Source organism: Empidonax traillii, unplaced genomic scaffold (genome assembly GCF_003031625.1).
Source record: "Empidonax traillii isolate 1590-97213 ecotype Southwest subspecies unplaced genomic scaffold, ASM303162v1 scaffold2414:size31616, whole genome shotgun sequence".
Classification (NCBI taxonomy): Eukaryota; Metazoa; Chordata; class Aves; order Passeriformes; family Tyrannidae; genus Empidonax; species Empidonax traillii.
The window spans coordinates 8,107-24,908 of NW_020957607.1; the positions used below are offsets into that span (position 1 = coordinate 8,107).

General features: G+C 70.3%; 2 protein-coding genes and 1 long non-coding RNA gene across 4 annotated transcripts in view; all 3 read left to right on the forward strand.

Annotated features, from left to right (window-relative positions):
• LMBR1L (limb development membrane protein 1 like) overlaps positions 1-3,506 on the forward strand; it is a 5,360-nt gene extending 1,854 nt beyond the window's left edge. The window contains exons 2-17 of the mRNA XM_027909781.1: positions 126-210; positions 489-525; positions 664-803; positions 900-1,003; positions 1,074-1,200; positions 1,317-1,385; positions 1,518-1,582; positions 1,724-1,799; positions 1,941-2,024; positions 2,240-2,316; positions 2,399-2,476; positions 2,569-2,642; positions 2,735-2,825; positions 3,039-3,105; positions 3,195-3,356; positions 3,442-3,506. Of these exons, the coding sequence (XP_027765582.1) occupies positions 126-210; positions 489-525; positions 664-803; positions 900-1,003; positions 1,074-1,200; positions 1,317-1,385; positions 1,518-1,582; positions 1,724-1,799; positions 1,941-2,024; positions 2,240-2,316; positions 2,399-2,476; positions 2,569-2,642; positions 2,735-2,825; positions 3,039-3,105; positions 3,195-3,356; positions 3,442-3,500 (1,395 nt within the window). The 3' untranslated portion in view covers positions 3,501-3,506. The remainder of the gene's footprint in view (positions 1-125; positions 211-488; positions 526-663; positions 804-899; positions 1,004-1,073; positions 1,201-1,316; positions 1,386-1,517; positions 1,583-1,723; positions 1,800-1,940; positions 2,025-2,239; positions 2,317-2,398; positions 2,477-2,568; positions 2,643-2,734; positions 2,826-3,038; positions 3,106-3,194; positions 3,357-3,441) is intronic.
• Positions 3,507-4,988: 1,482 nt separating this feature from the next.
• Positions 4,989-10,013, forward strand: DHH (desert hedgehog signaling molecule). 2 transcript variants are annotated; one of them, XM_027909785.1, is made up of 4 exons: positions 4,989-4,999; positions 5,915-6,411; positions 7,735-7,996; positions 8,609-10,013. In XM_027909785.1, exons 2-4 carry the CDS (start codon positions 6,100-6,102, stop codon positions 9,277-9,279), a joined length of 1,245 nt encoding a protein of 414 aa, XP_027765586.1. In that variant the 5' UTR covers positions 4,989-4,999; positions 5,915-6,099; the 3' UTR covers positions 9,280-10,013. The 2 variants fall into 2 exon arrangements, with proteins under 2 accessions (XP_027765586.1, XP_027765583.1); XM_027909782.1 differs by lacking the exon at positions 4,989-4,999 and having other exon boundaries at positions 5,869-6,411.
• A 554-nt stretch (positions 10,014-10,567) lies between these two features.
• Positions 10,568-11,650, forward strand: LOC114071903. Its single transcript, XR_003574108.1, has 3 exons — positions 10,568-10,616; positions 10,848-10,904; positions 11,387-11,650. It is a non-coding gene; the product is annotated as an uncharacterized LOC114071903 (long non-coding RNA).
• Positions 11,651-16,802: the final 5,152 nt, after the last annotated feature.

The window sequence follows — 16,802 nt, forward strand, 5'->3', positions numbered from 1 at the left end:
GGCCAGGAGTGGAAAAACAAATAGGGTGGAGCCGACGGGCCCCGGGGCATCGCCCAGGGTGGGAGCTGGAGTAGGAGCGCTGCCCTCTGGGTCTGCCTGTGCTTCCCATGCTCCTCTGCCCTCAGATCTGTGCCCTGCTCTTCGCCAGCCTCTACATCCTCTGCCACTTCATCATAACCCACTTCAAGAAGCACACGGACTTCACAGCAGGTAGGAGCTACCAGAGCTGGGCAGCCCTTGGCAGCCACATTTGACCTCCCCAGGGTTGTTTCTCCATCACTTCCAGCCTCTCCAGGCCCTCCCCAGCCTGGGTTTCCGTGACACCCATCCCTGCAGGGCACCCACCAGCTGCCCCAGGGGAGAGCAGAGCCCAGTTCCCCGGGAGGGTTTCTGTTCAGAGCAGAGGGAGGTTGGGGAGGGGGCAGGGAGCGATGTTCCAGGCAGCCCTGCCTCCCCCAGCCCCTCAGTTTGGCATTTTGTCCCCGCAGTGCACGATGACGAGGATGCTGCTGTCAACAGGATTGCGTAAGTTCCTGCCTGTCCTCTCCCTGCAACTCGGCGGGGACACCCTGTCCCATGGGTGCTGCTGACGCTGGGGGGCACAGCTGGGCTGTGACACCCTCAGGGGCCCTGACCCGGAGGTGACACCCGTCCCTCTGGCAGGCTGGGGCTCTGCACCTTCACCCTGGCCGTGGCGCTGGGCGCCGTCCTCCTCCTGCCCTTCTCCATCATCAGCAACGAGGTGCTGCTCTCCTTCCCCCACAACTACTACATCCAGTGGCTCAACGGCTCCCTTGTCCACGGTGGGTGCACGGGGTGACCCTGTGAGTGCCTCGAGGGCTCTGGGTCAGGCTTCCCCCACCCCTGGAACTCACCCCGTGCTCTTCCCCCTCCCCCAGGCCTCTGGAACTTGGTCTTCCTCTTCTCCAATCTGTCCCTCGTCTTCCTCATGCCCTTTGCCTACTTCTTCACCGAGTCAGAGGGGTTTGCAGGATCCAAGAAGGTGGGTGGTCCTGCAGATGTGCCCCCCTGTGCCCCCCATCCCTGGCTCCCCACTAACCCCACTCCCGCAGGGCATCATGGCCAGGGTGTACGAGACGTCGGTGGTGCTGCTGCTGCTGACGCTGCTGGTGCTGGGCATGGTCTGGGTGGCCTCTGCCATCGTGGGCAACGACGCTGCCACTCGCCAGTCGCTCTATGGTGGGTGCTGCTGGGGTGCCCTGGGCTCTCCCAGCTCTGGCAGGGCAGGACCAGGCCCTGGCACTGAATGGGACGGGGTGCCTGCTGCCCCTGGCCTGATCCTGCCGTCTCCACAGACCTCTGGGAATATTACCTGCCCTACCTCTACTCCTGCATCTCCCTCTTTGGTGTGCTACTTCTGCTCTGTAAGTCACTGGATGCCCCTCGAGGTGCCCCGGCCCCAGTGGCCTGTCCTGTGCTGGCTGTGGGTCCCCTGGAGGTGCTGGGAGGGGTTGGATGCTGGAGCACCCCCTATTCAGCCTCTCCTCCCACCACAGTGTGCACCCCCTTCGGCCTCTCCACCATGTTCACCGTCACGGGGAAGCTGCTGGTGAAACCCCGGGTAAGGAGGTGTCCCCTCCCTGATCCCGCTGCCCCAGCCTGGCTGGGACCATCCCCAGGGCTGCCTGCTCTCCCACTCGGAGCGTGGGGAGCCATTCATGCCCCCCCACTGGCCGCTCACGGGCTCCTCACCCATCCCCAGCTCCTGGAAGACCTGGACGAGCAGTTGAGCTGCACGAGGTTTGAGGAGGCCGCTGTGTCCCGCAGGATCCGCTCTGGTGGGTGCCCAGCACGGGAAGGGGAAGCACAGGGTGGTTTGGGGATCCCTGTGCCCCACCACACGTGAGCCCTGAGCCCCCCTGAGCCCCCCTGAGCCCCCCTGAGCCCCCCTGAGCCCCTGGGTGTGTCCTCCCTGGCAGGCAAAGCTTCCTGCTGGCTGAACCTGGACGTGGAGCTGCTGCGGGAGCAGTTCTTCGCCATCCGGAGCAAGAGGCGCAAGTTGGGTGAGGAGCCTGGGGGGGACGACTGGGATAGCTGGGTTCCCTCCAGCCTGGCACTGGGGGCACGGGGGCCCCAGCAGCCTGTGCCCCATGGAGGGAGGGGGATGGGAAAGGGGATGGGGGCTGTTACCCCCTGTCCTGGCACCTTGGGACCCCTCACTCTCCTGCCCTGGGGTGGGGACCGTGCTCCCCTCTCACCTGGGCACGTCACCCCCCAGAGCTGCGGCACCGAGCATCGCCCTGGCAGAGGAACCTGGGCTACCCCCTGGCCATGCTGGGCCTCCTGGCGCTGACGGTGAGTGGCCCTTGGCACCCAGGGGAGCTGGGGGTCTTCCCTGTCCCCTCCACTGCCCTCACAGCCTCCCTGCTCCTCCCAGGGCATTTCTGTGCTCATCGTCTGCTTCCACGTCCTGGAGCTGCTGCTGGACGATGCCGCGATGCCACGGGGCATCCAGGTACCCGGCAGGGGGATGGCACAGAGGGGGGTCGTGTCCCTCATTGGTCTGGGGACTGTTCCCCCCTAACCTGTCCTGTCCTCTCCCCACAGGATGCGTCCCTGGGCCAGGTCTCCTTCTCCATCTTTGGTTCCTTCGGAGCTGCCCTGCAGGTCGTCCTCATCTTGTATCCTTCAGACGGGCTCTTGTGTCCCCAGCGACGTCCCTTTTGTCCCCAGGGCCGTCCCACCCTGTTTTCCTCCTTAACACTCCCCACAGCTACCTGATGGTCTCGTCTGTCGTGGGCTTCTACAGCTCCCCCCTCTTCACCCGGCTGCTCCCAGAGCGGAGGGACACCCCCCTCACCAAGGTGGGAGCTCTGGGCTGGGGCTGGTGGGCTCCTGGGCCCCCCTTGATGTGCAGGACCTCTGGTCCCCACAGTGCACCGTGTGGTGTCCCCACGCGAGGGGACAAAGCTGGGAAGGAACCAGGTGGTTCTCCAGCATTTGTGGAGCCCCTTCCCCAGCCTGGAGGGGTCCCTGCTGCAGCACTGCCCCCCCCAAGCCCTCCTTCCTCTCCTCAGATCATCGGGAACTGCGTGTCCCTGCTGGTGCTCAGCTCGGCACTGCCCGTGTTCTCCAGGACCCTGGGTGAGCCCCTGGAGGGAGCAGGGTGACCCTGGGACGGGGGTGTCCCCAGGGTTGGGGTGTCCTGACTGGTGTCCCACACCCCTGTGCAGGGATCACCCGTTTTGACCTCCTGGGGGATTTTGGCCGCTTCAACTGGCTGGGGAACTTCTACATCGTCTTCCTCTACAACATGGGCTTCGCGGGGCTCACCACGCTGTGCCTGGTGAAAAGGGTCTCCTGGGCCGTCCAGGCCGAGCTCATCCGCGCCTTCGGTGAGGAAGGGGCCATGGGGACACGGGGGTGGGTGCTGGGGTGTCCCCTGTGCCCCTCCAGCTCTCACACCCTCCCTCTGCCCAGGTCTGCACAAGCTGCCGCTGCCCGTGACGTGTCGCCGGCCCCTTGTCAAGTCCTGCTAAGGCTGGGGGACACCCAGGGACTACTGCACTGTCCCCAGGACAGTGACGTGTCCCCCCAGCCATGGTGACCCCCAGGGTGGCCCCCCAGCCACAGAGGTGGCACTGATGGCACCTGGTGCTTCAGGGACATTGGGGCACTCAGGGAGAACCAAGGACCTCATGGGGGGGCCACCCCCCCAGCTCTATCTCAGCCTGTTGCGCTACTGAGCCTTGGCCTTGAGCCAAATCCCTGTCACCCCCCTGGGGTGCAGGGTGCCCCCGAGGCTGTGCTGGCTGCAGCCCCCCCATCCTGTTTACATACCTCATGTGAGAGCGGCCGGGCCTCCCCCCGACTCCCCCCCGGGCTGCTCCCTGGGGTCTGGTTGGGTTTTAAATGTCCCCCCACCCCGGGGACTGTCCTGACACTATGGGGGCTGCCCTGGCCCCCTGCCCACAGTCACTCCACACCCCGTCCCCGTGTCACCCTGGGGCTGCAGGGGGGCACTGGTTTTCCCCCGCCCACCCCGAGGCCTTTGGGGTCCCTAATAGGGGGGGCCTGGGGTGCAAAGGACAAGCCCCTCTCTTTGGCAGCTTGGTGTGATGAGTCTGTTGGTTCTCTGTTACCACAGAGCTTGTTTGGAGCAATAAATAGTGTCTCTTTTTTATATAAAAATATCTGAATCTAGGGGTTTTATTCCCCCCAAGGGCAGGGCTGAGTATGGCGGGGGCAGGGGCGAGGTGTCCCTACCCGGGGGGGTCACAGTGCTGCCCTCCCCTTCCCTGGGGGCCATAATTAACCCTCTTCCTGGCTGGGGTTAATGAGGTTTTTCCAGGCAGGGCCACAGGTGAGGGCAACTCCCTGCCTGCTGCCTGGGCTGAGGAACCCCCAGGGTGTTGGGGGGCTCTGGGCTGCTTCGGGATACGGGCAGGGGGGCTCAGCTACCCCCAGTGTGGGGCACAGGGTGAGCTCCAGCCCCTGGAATGGGGGGGGGTCGTGCAGCCAGAGCGGAAACTGCCCTGAGCTCCGGCCCCCCACCCATCCTGCCCTGGCTGGGGCCGAGCCAGGCCGACCCCCCCATGGCAGGGGTGGGGGGCCCGGGCCCCCCCTCAACCCCCCCCGGCTGGGGCTGAGCAGGAAGCGCAGGAAACCTGGTTTATATTGCAGGAAATGAGGCCATCGGTGCCCGCGATTTCCCCGCAATCTGCTCCCCTCCCAGTCACCCCGGGCTGGCACCGGGGCTGCGGGACAGGGGGGGGGGGGTAGCCGAGACCCCCTCGACCCGCCCCCAACTCTCCATCGCCCCGCTGCTGCCTCCTGCCCTCGCCGAGGCCCCCGGCACCCTTGGGTGCTTCGCTGGGAGCTCCGGGGGTGCTGGGCGGGGGTCACGGCCCCAGCCCCGGGGGGGTCCCGTTCCTGGAGGCACCGGTGTGCCCGCTGGAGCCCGTGGCAGCCCCGGAGCAGCCCGGTGCCAGCCTCGGGGGTGCTTCCATCCCTGCCGGAGCCCGGTCCCGGTCTCGGGGTGCGCCGGCCCCGGGGGCGCGGAGGGGCCTGGGCAGGGCAGCCCGGTGGGGGCGGCCCCGGGGGATGTGGCCGCCGCCGCCGCCGCTCCCGGGGGCCGGGTCCGAGGCGGGGCCCGACGGGGCTGCCCAGTGCCGGAGCCGAGCGGCCGCGGTGGGGGCAGCCCGGCCGGGGCGGCTGCGGGCGGAGCACGGTACCGACCGGCACCCAGGGCAGCCGGTACCGGGGACTGGGCCAGGAGCGGGGACCGGGACCGGGGGTCGGACCGAGCAGAGGGCACGGGGGTAGCTCCAGGGAGAGGGTCCCGGGAGCGGGGCTGTGCCAAGGGGACGGAGCAGGTGCCGCTATCGGCGGCGCAGCGTTAGGATATCCCGTGTCCTCGGTGCCAGGGGCAGCGGGAGGAGAAGAGGGATCGGGACGGGGAGAGGGGCGTCCCCGGTCCCGACAGGCGGTGACAGAAGAGGGGAAAAGTCCCAGGACCAGAATCGCGGCGTGAGGACCGGGATAAGGCGGGGTCACGGTACCGGAGCGCAGTGCGGGGAGGGGGGAGAGGAGCCGGTACCGGAGCGTGGGATTCAGACGGGAAGGGGGAGTGGGATCGGGGAGCGGGGTCAGGTCCCAGTGACGGTCCCGGGGCAGCGCCAGGAGCCGGGTGCCCGGTGCCAGTCCCGGGGCAGTGGCCGGAGGGAAGTGTTGGTGTCCGGCGCCGGTGCCCGGTACGAGGGTTTACCCCGGAGCTCGGGCTGTGTCGGGGACACCCCGGGACCGAGGTGCAGCGCCAGGCGAGGGGGTGCCGGGCCCGTGGGCACGGAATCGGCAGCGGGGGGGCTTTCCCGGTGCCCGGGCGCTGCACCCCGAGTGGGTGGCGGCACCGGCTGGAGGGCGCGGGGGGGGGGGGGGTGTCACTCGTCCCGAGCGGCCGCGGATCCCACAACGACGACGGGACCGTGGGTGTGAGAAGGAAACGGTGCCGACCCGCCCCTGGCACCGCGACCTTCTAAAAGCCCGGGGGCCGCCACACCGGGACCATGCCCGCCCCGGCCTCCCGTGCCCCCGGAGACTGAGCGGGGCCCGCGGAGGCAGCGGGGCCCGGCGGGCGGGATGCCCCGGTGGAGGCCGCTCGCCCTCGTCCTGCTCGGCCTCGCCGCCTGCCTGCTGGCCGCGCCGGTGCTGGGCTGTGGTCCGGGCCGGGGCCCGGTGGGGCGGCGGCGGTTGGGGCGGCGGCAGCTCTCACCGCTGCTCTACAAGCAGTTCGTGCCCAACGTGCCCGAGCAGACGCTGGGGGCGAGCGGGAAGGCGGAGGGCAAAGTGCTGCGGGGCTCGGAGCGCTTCAGGGACTTGGTGCCCAACTACAACCCCGACATCATCTTCAAGGACGAGGAGAACACGGGGGCGGATCGGCTCATGACCGAGGTGGGGGCTGCGCCCGGCCCGGCCTCATTCCCAGGGGCGCGGGGGCGGCGGGGGGAGCAGGCGGGAGCACAGCGACCCTCGCCGGGGCGCACCGACCATCCCGGGGCTCACAGAGCCTCCCGTGTGGCACCGACCCTTCCTGGGCGCACGGAGCCTCCCGGGGCACAGGGTCCCCCCTGGGGCCGCCCGGTGCCTCGCCCCGGTCCCCTGCTCCCTTCCCCGGCCCTTGGCGGCGGCGGCGCGGCAGCACCGAGTCCCTGGGACGGGGCGGTCCAGCCGCACTGGGCATTCAGGACCGTCGGGGCAGCACCGTGGGTACGGGGTCCCGGCGGCTCCGGGGCGCCGGGAGCCCGGGACGCGCCGCGCCCCGTCGGGATGCTCACGGTTGCCATGGCGAGGGGCGGCTCCGCGGTCGCCATGGCGACGGGGGATGCTGCGAGTGGTCCACGCGGCGCCGGCAGCTCCCGCGAGCCGGGGCGGCGAAGGCGGCGGGGCCGGGACGGCGGGGCCCGGCGGAGCCGCGGGCGCGGAGCCGGCCCGGGGTGCGGGCGGCTGAAAGGACCCTTTGTGGCCGCGGCGGCATTCCCGGGGCCTGAGGTCAGCGCCGGGCTGGAAGGCGCCTATTGTCGCCGGGCCGGGCCGGGCCGGGCGCATTCCTGCCCCCCCGCCGCTGCCGCCCCCCGGACCCGGCCGCCCCGGGCCCGCGCCCCGCGCTCCCGCCCCCGCGGCCCCGCGCTCCCGGGAGCCGCTTCGTGGGACGGGGGAGAGGGAGGGCACCGTGGCACCGAGGGACGCTGTGACCTCACCGACCGCGGGGGGGCACTGGGGGCAGCTCCGACCGCTGCATGCCGTGTCGGTGCTGTCGCTGCTGATGGGCAGAGGGATCCCGGAGCCACCGGGACCCCCTGCTGTCCCCCTCAGGCCAGACTTGGGTCTGGTTCAGGGTCAGCTGCACCCCCAGCTCTGCCTCGCAGCCTCTCCACCGGGTTAATCAGTCATGGCTGTGGCCGTAGGGAAGGTGACACTGCCCTGGTCCCCGTCCCGGTCCCCTGCCCGTTCTGCCCGGCTGCCTGTGGAGCAGCTCCACCACGGGACCCCGGGGCACGTTAACGTTCAACCTGCGCCCAGTTGGGGGGGGCAGCTTGGCCGTGACCCTCCCTATGCCCCGGGGGGAGAACAGCCCATCTGCCCCCACCAGTGGCCCCTTTGGGCTCCCTCCAAGGCCTGGTGTCCGTCTGTCTGTGTGGGGTCTCTCAGTGAGGGGGTGCTGGGTGCTGTGGAGGTGCTGGGGGTGACACCGGTGCTGGTGTTTCCCCCTCCCAGCGCTGCAAGGAGCGGGTGAACTCTCTGGCCATCGCGGTGATGAACATGTGGCCGGGGGTGAAGCTGCGGGTGACGGAGGGCTGGGACGAGGACGGGCACCACCTCCCCGACTCGCTGCACTACGAGGGCCGGGCGCTGGACATCACCACGTCCGACCGGGACCGCCACAAGTACGGCATGCTGGCCCGCCTGGCCGTGGAGGCCGGCTTCGACTGGGTCTACTACGAGTCCAAGGCACACATCCACGTCTCTGTCAAAGCAGGTACCACATGGAAGGGGCTGCCACGGGGTCGGGGGGCTGCCATCTGCATAAGCATCCCAGCCCACAGCCCCCTCTTGGCATCCCGGATCCGTGTGTGATGCAGCCCTGCTCCAGTTGGTGTCTGTCCCCAGTGGGTTCAGCTGGTGTCTGGCCACAGCCCAGCTCACCCAGGCCTTGCCGGCCACCAGACTGGCAAACCCCACACCTTCTCTCCCCTCCGAACTTTGGCTGGATGGAGCCACCCTCGCGGTTCAGCTCTCAGCGAGGGGAACAGCAGCGCAGCCCCGCAGCAATGCAGTCCCCAGCCCCACACGCCCCACAGCCCCCAGCAGTTCCCATCCGCTCCAGAAGTGACAATCGACAGAAAGCGAAAGTGGCCGTAAATGTCACCGTGCCAGCCCCGAACAAAGGGCATCAGTGCGGGGGCGGACAAAGGGGCCCTGCAGCGCCCAGGAGCTGCACGCAGGAACCGGGGCGGGAGGGCTTCGCAAAATACCGGCTTTGTTCCGGGGGTGCTTCGGGGACCCGGGGGCGGCCGTTTCCCCCCCTGGAGGTGGTGGCCCGGTGGAGGTGGCCGGCAGGGGACACCCACACCTTTCTCCGTCCTCGCAGACAACTCGCTGGCCATCCGCACCGGCGGCTGCTTCCCCGGCCACGCCACCGTGACGCTGCAGAGCGGCGAGCGCCGGGGCCTGGCCGAGCTGCGCCGGGGCGACTGGGTGCTGGGCGCCGAGCCGGGTGGGCGCCTGGTGCCCACCGAGGTGCTGCTCTTCCTCGACCGGGACCCGGGCCGGCGCGCCTCCTTCGTGGCCATCGAGACGGCCGGCCCGGCGCGCCGGCTGCTCCTCACCCCGTCCCACCTGGTGTTCGCCGCCCGCGGGGCCGCCAACGGCTCCGCCGCCGCCTTCCTGCCCGTCTTCGCCCGCCGCGTGCGCCCCGGCGACGCCGTGCTGGCCCGTGGGGCCGGCGGGCAGGGGCTGCGGCCCGCGCGGGTGCTGAGGGTCTCGCGGGAGGACGGCGTGGGCGTCTTCGCCCCGCTCACCTCCCACGGGACCCTGCTGGTCAACGGGGTGCTGGCGTCCTGCTACGCCGTCCTGGAGAGCCACCGCTGGGCCCACCGCGCCTTCGCCCCGCTGCGCCTCTTCCACGGGCTGCTGGCGCTGCTGCCCGCCCGCGCCCCGCCGGCCAACGGGACGGTGCCCGAGGCGGGCATGCACTGGTACTCCCGCCTGCTCTACCGGCTGGCGGGGGGCGTGCTGGGCCACGAGGCCCTGCAGCTCTAGGGGGTCCCCATTTCGCCCCGATCACCACAGGGCAGGTGGTGCCGCGCGCTGGAAGCGAGGGGGCTCCGGCCCTGGGCACCCCTGGGGCTCGGGGAGGAGGGGCAGGGGGCACCCCCAGCTGAGTGGGGAGGTTGGGGGTCTCTGGGCCCAGCGCTGCCCCAGGGTGGGGGGTGTAGGGGTGGGATCCATGGGGTGGGGTATCACAGGGTGGTGCAGGGGCCTGGCTCAGCCCTGTCCCGTGTCCTGGACCCCCACCCAGCCAGGTCCCTGCGCCCCAGACCCCCGTGTGCTCCCCTGGTATTTATTGCTTTATTAACCACTGCACTGGTGTCTGTTGGGCACCACCAGACCCCGTCCCGGGGCCAAATCCCACTGTTGGGGTGCCACGGTAGCTCAACAGCGAGCACTTGGCAGCAGTTCCTGCCTGTCCCCCAGCTCTGGGTCTGTCCCTGGCACCCACAGTGTCCCCAGGGTGGCTGGACTGGGTGTCTGCTGTGGGCACAGGGACCCCGTGCCAGGCCTGGCTCTAACTGTGCTAACTGCTAACCCGCCCTGCTTGAGAGTTTTATTTTTCTATTTATAAATGGTAATATAAATGTCCCCCTCGCCTGCCTGCCCTGGCAGCGGGGCTCACCCCGGGGGGCAAGGGGCAGCCTGCTTTTAACCACTTGTGTTTAAAAAAACAAAAGAAATACTGCTATTTAATTGTTCGGGGAAATAAAGAGACTCTACGGGCCCTGTGGAGCTGTGGATGCACAAACGTGTGTTCAGGTGACTACGCCAGGGGGCTGGGGAGCCCCTAGGGCCGCAGTTGGGCATCTTGAGGGGCTGGGGTATCCCCAAGGGGGCTGGGGGTACCTGGGGTTGTGGTCGGGCATCCAGGGGGGACTGGAGAATCCCTGCGGCCTGGAGGCCGTGATGGGGATCTCGGGGATCAGGATGTGGATGTGGGCACTCCCGGGGGTCCCCGGGCCGGAGCAGGTGGGAGAGGGGGACAGGAGGGGTCACGAACTCTCCCCCTTCCCCCCCCCCCCCGATCGGGCGCGCGGTCACCACGTGGCCGCCGCCGTTCCCTCCGTTTTCATGAATGGAGCCACGGCGGCCACCGCGCCTGCGCCCCCGCCTGACCCCGCCCCCTCCGCCGCGGTTCGGCCAATGGGAGCGGCGGGGCGGGGCCCGCGTTGTGGTCACGTGCAGCCTCTCCCGGCGCGGGCGGGCGGTTTTTATTGCGGCGCTTGCGGCGCCCGCCCGCTCCGCCCCTCCGGCTCCGCCGGTCCACCCTGCCCGCCCGCCCCTCCGGTACCGCAACGTGTTCGTCCTCGGCTCCCGCGCCGTGGGTCGGTGCGGAGGGCTCGGCATGGCGCTGTCCCCGCTGGGACTTAGCGCGCACGCGGGGGGGCTGTGCCGGGGGCCCGGCACCAAGGGGTCCCCCATCGCAAAGCGGGGAACTCCCCCTTGGAAACCCTCCGTCACCTCGTGTGCCCTATAGCCCCCCTCCTAGGGGGCTCCGTCCCCTGCCCCGCGGTGATGGCGGGACCCCCCAGCCCTGTTGTTTCCCCCCACCCCAGGTAAAGCCTCCCTGGCCCACCAGTTCGTGGAGTGCTACGAGCCCACGGTGGAGAGCAGTAAGTTCCACGCGTGGCAGGGAGTGCAGGGAGCTGCCTGCCCGGGGTCCTCCTTCTGCTGGCCCTGTGGGGCCATGGGTGATGAGGACAGCCGTGTCCCCACTTCTGGTAGGATTTGTGCACCAAAGCCTTGTGCTGGGGGGCTGAGATGCCCCTGGAACGGGGGAGAAGTGGGTCTGAGCCCTGTGGGGGTCCCAGGCAGCCCCCCTAACCCTGTGCCATCCCCACAGCTTGGAGGTCCCGTTGCCCCCACAGTTTCCAGGTGGTGAAGACCCTCCACAAGAGGCTGTACGAGAGCTGGGGGAACACTCAGAAGGTGCTGTCCCTCCTGGGGATGGGGGGATCTGGGGGGCCTCACCCTCCCCATGCCCGTGGTGCCAGTGGGGAACAAGGCAGACCTGGTCCTGCAGAGGTGAGGGAGTTCTGGGGGTCCCATATCCCCCCGAGTGGCCTGTCCTGCCCGTCCTCTGCTGTGTCTCCAGCTGGGAAGTGGGGACAGATGAAGGGAAGAAGTTGGCGGAGTCGTGGGGGGCCTTTTTCCTTGAGTCCTCAGCCAAGGAGAGCCAGGTGGGGTGGATGGACCAGGTGACCCAGTGGGATCTTCACGAAGATCATCGAGGAGATCGACCGGGTGGACGATTCCTACGGCAGATCCACTGGCTGCTGCCTCATGTGACCCCCCCAGAATGGGGCAAGACCCCCTGGATGGGACAGGACCCCCCCAGGACCTTCTCCCAGACCACGGCAGTGGCTTTGGGGGGGGGGCACACAGTCCCACTGCTGGTTGGGACCCCTCCCATTGCCCAGGCTGGGGGGCTCACGGGGGGCTGGGAGCAGGGTGGGGGTCCTGTCCCAGCCAGGAGCCCCCCAGGCCGTCACTGCTGTGCCCCCACACGCACAAGGACACGATGGGGCTGCTCCTGCCCCGGGAGCTGGGGCTCAATGCGGGTGTTGTTCCCGGCTGTGCCGCACCCGTGGGAGTCGGGGCTGGAACAATTAAACCTTGTTTTGTCTGCGAACCCCTGGACTGAGGGGGCTGTTCCTGGCTGGGGGGGGGGGGACATCGCTGAGACAGTGTGTGGAGCTCCCTCCAACACCCCAGCATTGGGGTCCCTTCCAAGCCTGGATGTGCTGTGGGGCTGAGCCCCCCACCATGGGCCTGAGGACCCCAGAGCCGTCACGGGGACCCTGGGGGGCTCTGCAGCTCCTGTGCCCCCCATTTCTCTCCCCCGAGATCCGCAGCTTGGGGTGGGTGAGTGTGGGGGGGCCTGGCTGCTGTTCCCCGTGTGGCTTATCTCCACCCAGTTGGGCTAATTACCCAATTATGGTGGTAGAGAGGAGCAGGAGCTGGTGGGGAGTGGGGTGTTGGGGTGCAGGGGGGGTTTCTCTCTGCCCCCACAGACAATGCTGGGGTGTTGGGGCTGGGGTGCTGCAGCCTGGGGCCTAGTGGGGGGCTGCACCCCCTGAGTAGCCCCCCCAGATCTCTGGGCCTGGGAGTTTGGGCTCCCGGGAATGGGGGGCCGTGGGTCTCTCCGGGGTTCTCACGGCCCCACCGGGGGTCGCAGGGTGAGGGGTCGCTGGCTGTGACCGAGGGGGCTGATGTGCCCTTGCATGGGGGGCACGGGCCCGTGTCCTGCCCAGGGTTTGGGGTCCGTGGGGTCGAGAATGGGGGCGTGTGGGTCTCCCGGTGTGCATGACCGTGACTGCCCGCTCCCGGTCCCGCAGTCCTCTTCTCCGTCCGTCCTCCCGGCCCCGGTGCTGGGAGGAGGAGGGGGCGTGGCCCGCCCGCCTTGGCCCCGCCCCCCGGTGCCCACGTGCGCCGCCGGCGCCGCCGGGGTTAAAGCGCGGCGGAGGGATCTCCCCCCGCCCCTCTCGCCCGGCAGCGTGCGCTGCGGCCGCGCGCGCGCCGTCACACCCCCCCCCCCCCCCCCCCCCCCCCCCCCCCCCCCCCCCCCCCCCCCCCCCCCCCCCCCCCCCCCCCCCCCCCCCCCCGCGGCCGCAGCGCCCGCCGCCGCGCACCGTCTCCCTCCGCCCGCAAGCCCCCGCCGCCCAAAGTAGTGCGGGAGCCGCGGCGGCGCCCCCCACCCCGCCCCGGTCCGCGGCGGTTTCCCCCCCCCCTCACCCCCCCCTCCCCAAAGGACCCAGCGCGGCGGCGGCCCCGGCGGGGCGGGCGGGGCGGGGCGGGGGCGGGCGGCGGGACCTACTTTCCTCTGGAAATGGCCGCGCCGGGGAGCACCGAACGCCCCGCGCCCCGAGGCCCGTCGGCGTAGGGCGGCCGCGGGGGGTGAGCACCGGGCGGGGGGCGCGGGACGGGGGGCGGCCCCGCCGCGGGGCCCGCGCGGGCGGGACGGGCCCCGGCGGCCCCGGAAGGAGCGGCCCCCGCGGCCGAGCGGGGCTCGGGCCGCGCCGCCTCCGCCGCTGCCCGGTAAGGCCTGGCCGGGGCCCGGCGCGGAGACCGCGGCCTCCTCTCTCCGGCCGCCTTTGTGCCCGGTACCGGCGGGGCCCGGGCGGCCGAGGCGCGGGTAAGGCCGGGCCCGGCGCGCGGGGCCCGGTGCCGGTGCCCGCGTAGGCCGCGGCGGGGCCGGGGCTGCGGGCCTGGCCGGCCCGACCCCCCCCCGGTCGCACCGGGGAGCGGGGAGAGTGCGGCCCGAGGGCGCCGGGGAGGGTTGGGGAGGTGTCCCCGCGTGGTGGTTCGGACCCCCGGGGCCGCGGCCTGATCGTCCCCTCCACGGGCCCGGGGCCTTTCCGAGGGGGGGGGGCTCGAATCCCCCCGGGACCACCGGGAACCGGAGCGGGAGGTTTGCTGGGTGGGTTGGCCCTTAGCCCGTGGCCGGGACCCCCCCGGGGGCTCTCTCTGTTCCCCTCCGGACCGTCGCCGGGTTTTGGGGTGCCGGAGCTGCCCCGGTGCGTTCCTCCCTTCCCTGCTGCCCCGGGCTCTGCGTTGAGGTCCCCCCGGGTTTTCGCCCTCTCCCTGTGTGGTTCGTGGTCGGGTTTGGGGTCCCCTTTTTGTCCTCCACCCCCCGCAGCCGGCTGGGGCCCCTCTGGGTTTTTGGGGTGCACGTGAAGCAGTGGTGGGAGGGGGTGGCTTGCAGATCAGGGCATGGCCCCCCTTCCATCTTTGGGTGTTGTGTTCTGGGGTGGACTCTCCCCCCCCTGCCCAGAGCCATCCCAGGACCCCCTGGTGCTGTGCAAGGTCGGTGCTGGGCCTGGGGAAACTGAACCCTAGGCAAGTGCCAGTGGAGGGGACCCTGCTTTATGCTGCACCCCAAATCCTCTCCCAAGTCCCCCACGTGGGAGGCACTGGGGGGTCGCACCTTCATTGCGAGCACTGTGGGTGCTCCTGGGAGGGTCTTGGGGGTCCTCGGAGTCCTGGTGCTCAGTGGAGCCGAGGTCACCGACCCCCTCCACCCTGAGGGGTTGAATCGAGGTCACTCTGGGGGTTTGGCTGCCCCAGATGTGCTGGGGTGTCACTGTACTGTCCCCACCCAGACCCTGGGGCACCTGGAGGGCCATAGTGTGATGAGGGGACAGTGAGGACCCCTGTGGCAGAGGGGGGGTCTCCTGGACCCCCAGGGAGCCAAGACCTACTCCCAGCTTGGGACCCTGTGAACTTGCCTTGGGAGCAGTGAGGGGAAGGGGCTGCCCTGTCTCTTGGGTGAGCGGTCACAGGAGGCTGTGGCGGGGCCGGGGAAGGTCCCAGTGTCCCTGTGCTGACAGATTGCCCCCCTACAGCCGCGGCCCCCCCAGGGACGCCGGAGGCAGGATGGACGAACAGAAGGCGCCCAGCGAGGAGAAGGACGCGGCCGCGCCAGGTGAGCGCAGGGCCTGATTTGGGGGGGACTGTCCCTCTCCCTGTGTCCCCCCCGTGGTGGTGACACCCCCTCTCCCTACAGCTGATGGGGCCGTGGCCTCGGAGGAGATGGGCAGCGCGGAGGGGGACCCCCTGAAACCTCCCAAAGGAGCCTCCGCGGGGCCGGAGCCGGAGAGCACGGACACGAAGGGACCTCCCGAGACTGGCAGGTGAGGGTGGGGGGCTCGGAGATGGCATGGAGCTGGTGGGGGGATGTTCCAAACGTCCCTGACACCCCACGTTTCCCCCTCCCAGCCTGCCGGGCCGCCGCTGCGCCCTCTGCAACTGTGGGGACTGGAGCCCGCACGGGCAGTGGGAGCTGCAGCGCTTCGAGCCGGTGCCCGACTGGCCCGAGTGGCTGGTGGGCAGCAACCCCCCCGAGGGGCCTGGCCAGCCCCCCCCGGGGTCCAGCCTGCCCCCCACGGAGCCCGAGCTGGTGGGCGATGACCTGGCACAGATCGGCTTCTCCGAGGGGGTGACCCCGGCGCAGCTCTTCGAGCCGACAGGTGAGCGGGGTCACGGCACCGGGGTCCCCATCCCACCGCTGCAGGTGTCCCCCCCAGGCTGTCCCTGACGCCCCCTCCCCACAGGGCACTGCTGGGTGCACCGCTGCTGCGCGGCCTGGGCGGCCGGTGCGGGGCCGGAGGCGGCCGCTGTGGCCAGAGCTGTTTTCTCAGGGATCTCACAGGTGAGTGGTTGGATCTGGGGGGGGGGAGCTGTGGGGGCTCAACTGTGCAGCAGCACTGACCCCCCCCGGGCTCCTGTACCCTCAGAAATGTGAACGCTGCGGGCGGGTGGGGGCCACCATCCCGTGCCGGGCGGCCGCCGGCTGCTCCCGCCTCTACCACTTCCCCTGCGCCACCGCCAGCGGCTGCTTCCAGTCCACGAAGACCCTGCGGCTGCTCTGCCCCGAGCACGTGGCCGAGGCCCTGCAGATGGGTGCGTGCGGGCTGGGGACACCCCCCCTGGGTGCTGGGCCCCTCCCATACAGGAGGGTAGGACCCTGTGAGGAGGTGGCCCTGACCCCCTGTGTCCCCCTCGCAGAGGACGCGCAGTGCCGCGTGTGCGCCGGGCCGGGCGAGCTGCGGGACCTGGTGCTGTGCACGGGCTGTGGGCAGCACTTCCACGGTGCCTGCCTGGACACGGCCCCCACGCCCCGTGGGTGCTTGGGCTGGCAGTGCCCTGAGTGCAGAGCATGCCAAACCTGCAGGTGAGCCCCCAGTCCTGCTGTGGGGGAGGGGGGACACACCCAAGGAGGGGTCCCTGCTCTCACGTGCCCGTGTCCCCCACAGGCAGCCCGGCCAGGACTCCACCATGCTGGTCTGCGAGGCCTGTGGCAAGCGCTACCACACCTTCTGCGTGGATCCAGCCAGCCAGGGCCTCCCTGCTGGCTCCTGGAGGTGCAAGGTGCGTCCTGCTCTCACTCAGGGGGGTAACGGGGTGCCTGCTTCCCCCCACTGCTGCCCCTGACACACCTCTGTTCCCCCCACCAGAACTGCCGGGTCTGCTCCGAGTGTGGCCGGTGTCCTGTGGGGCTCAACCCTGGCTGCCAGGGGTCCGTGGTGTGTGGGGGCTGCCAGGGGGGCTGCGCTGCAGCCGATGCCCCCGTGGCACCAGGACGCTCACCACAGCCTGACCTGCCCGCCCAGACGTGAGTGGGGATGGGGGGCTGGTTATGGGAGGGTGTCAGGCCCTTTGTGGGTGAGGGGACATCTCCTGCAGCCCCAGGGACAAGGTGGCCTGATCGCCACTCCCCTCACCTGCTCCCCCGCCCAGGTTGGAGCCCCCCAGCTGCAGCGAGCCGACGGATGTGCCCGTCCCCCCACCTGAGCTGGAGCCTGTGGGGGGTGATGAGGAGATACAGCCCCTCCTAGACCCCAAGGAGGAACCCCTGGACCCCAAGGAGGCACCTTCAGAACCGACGGAGGCACCCCTGGACCCCAGGGAGGCCCCCCTGGATGACGGCGGGTCTCCTCCTGGCGAGCTGACCCCTGTGGAGGTGCCCTGCAGTGAACAGCCCCTTGAGGAAATGCCCCCCGACATTCAGC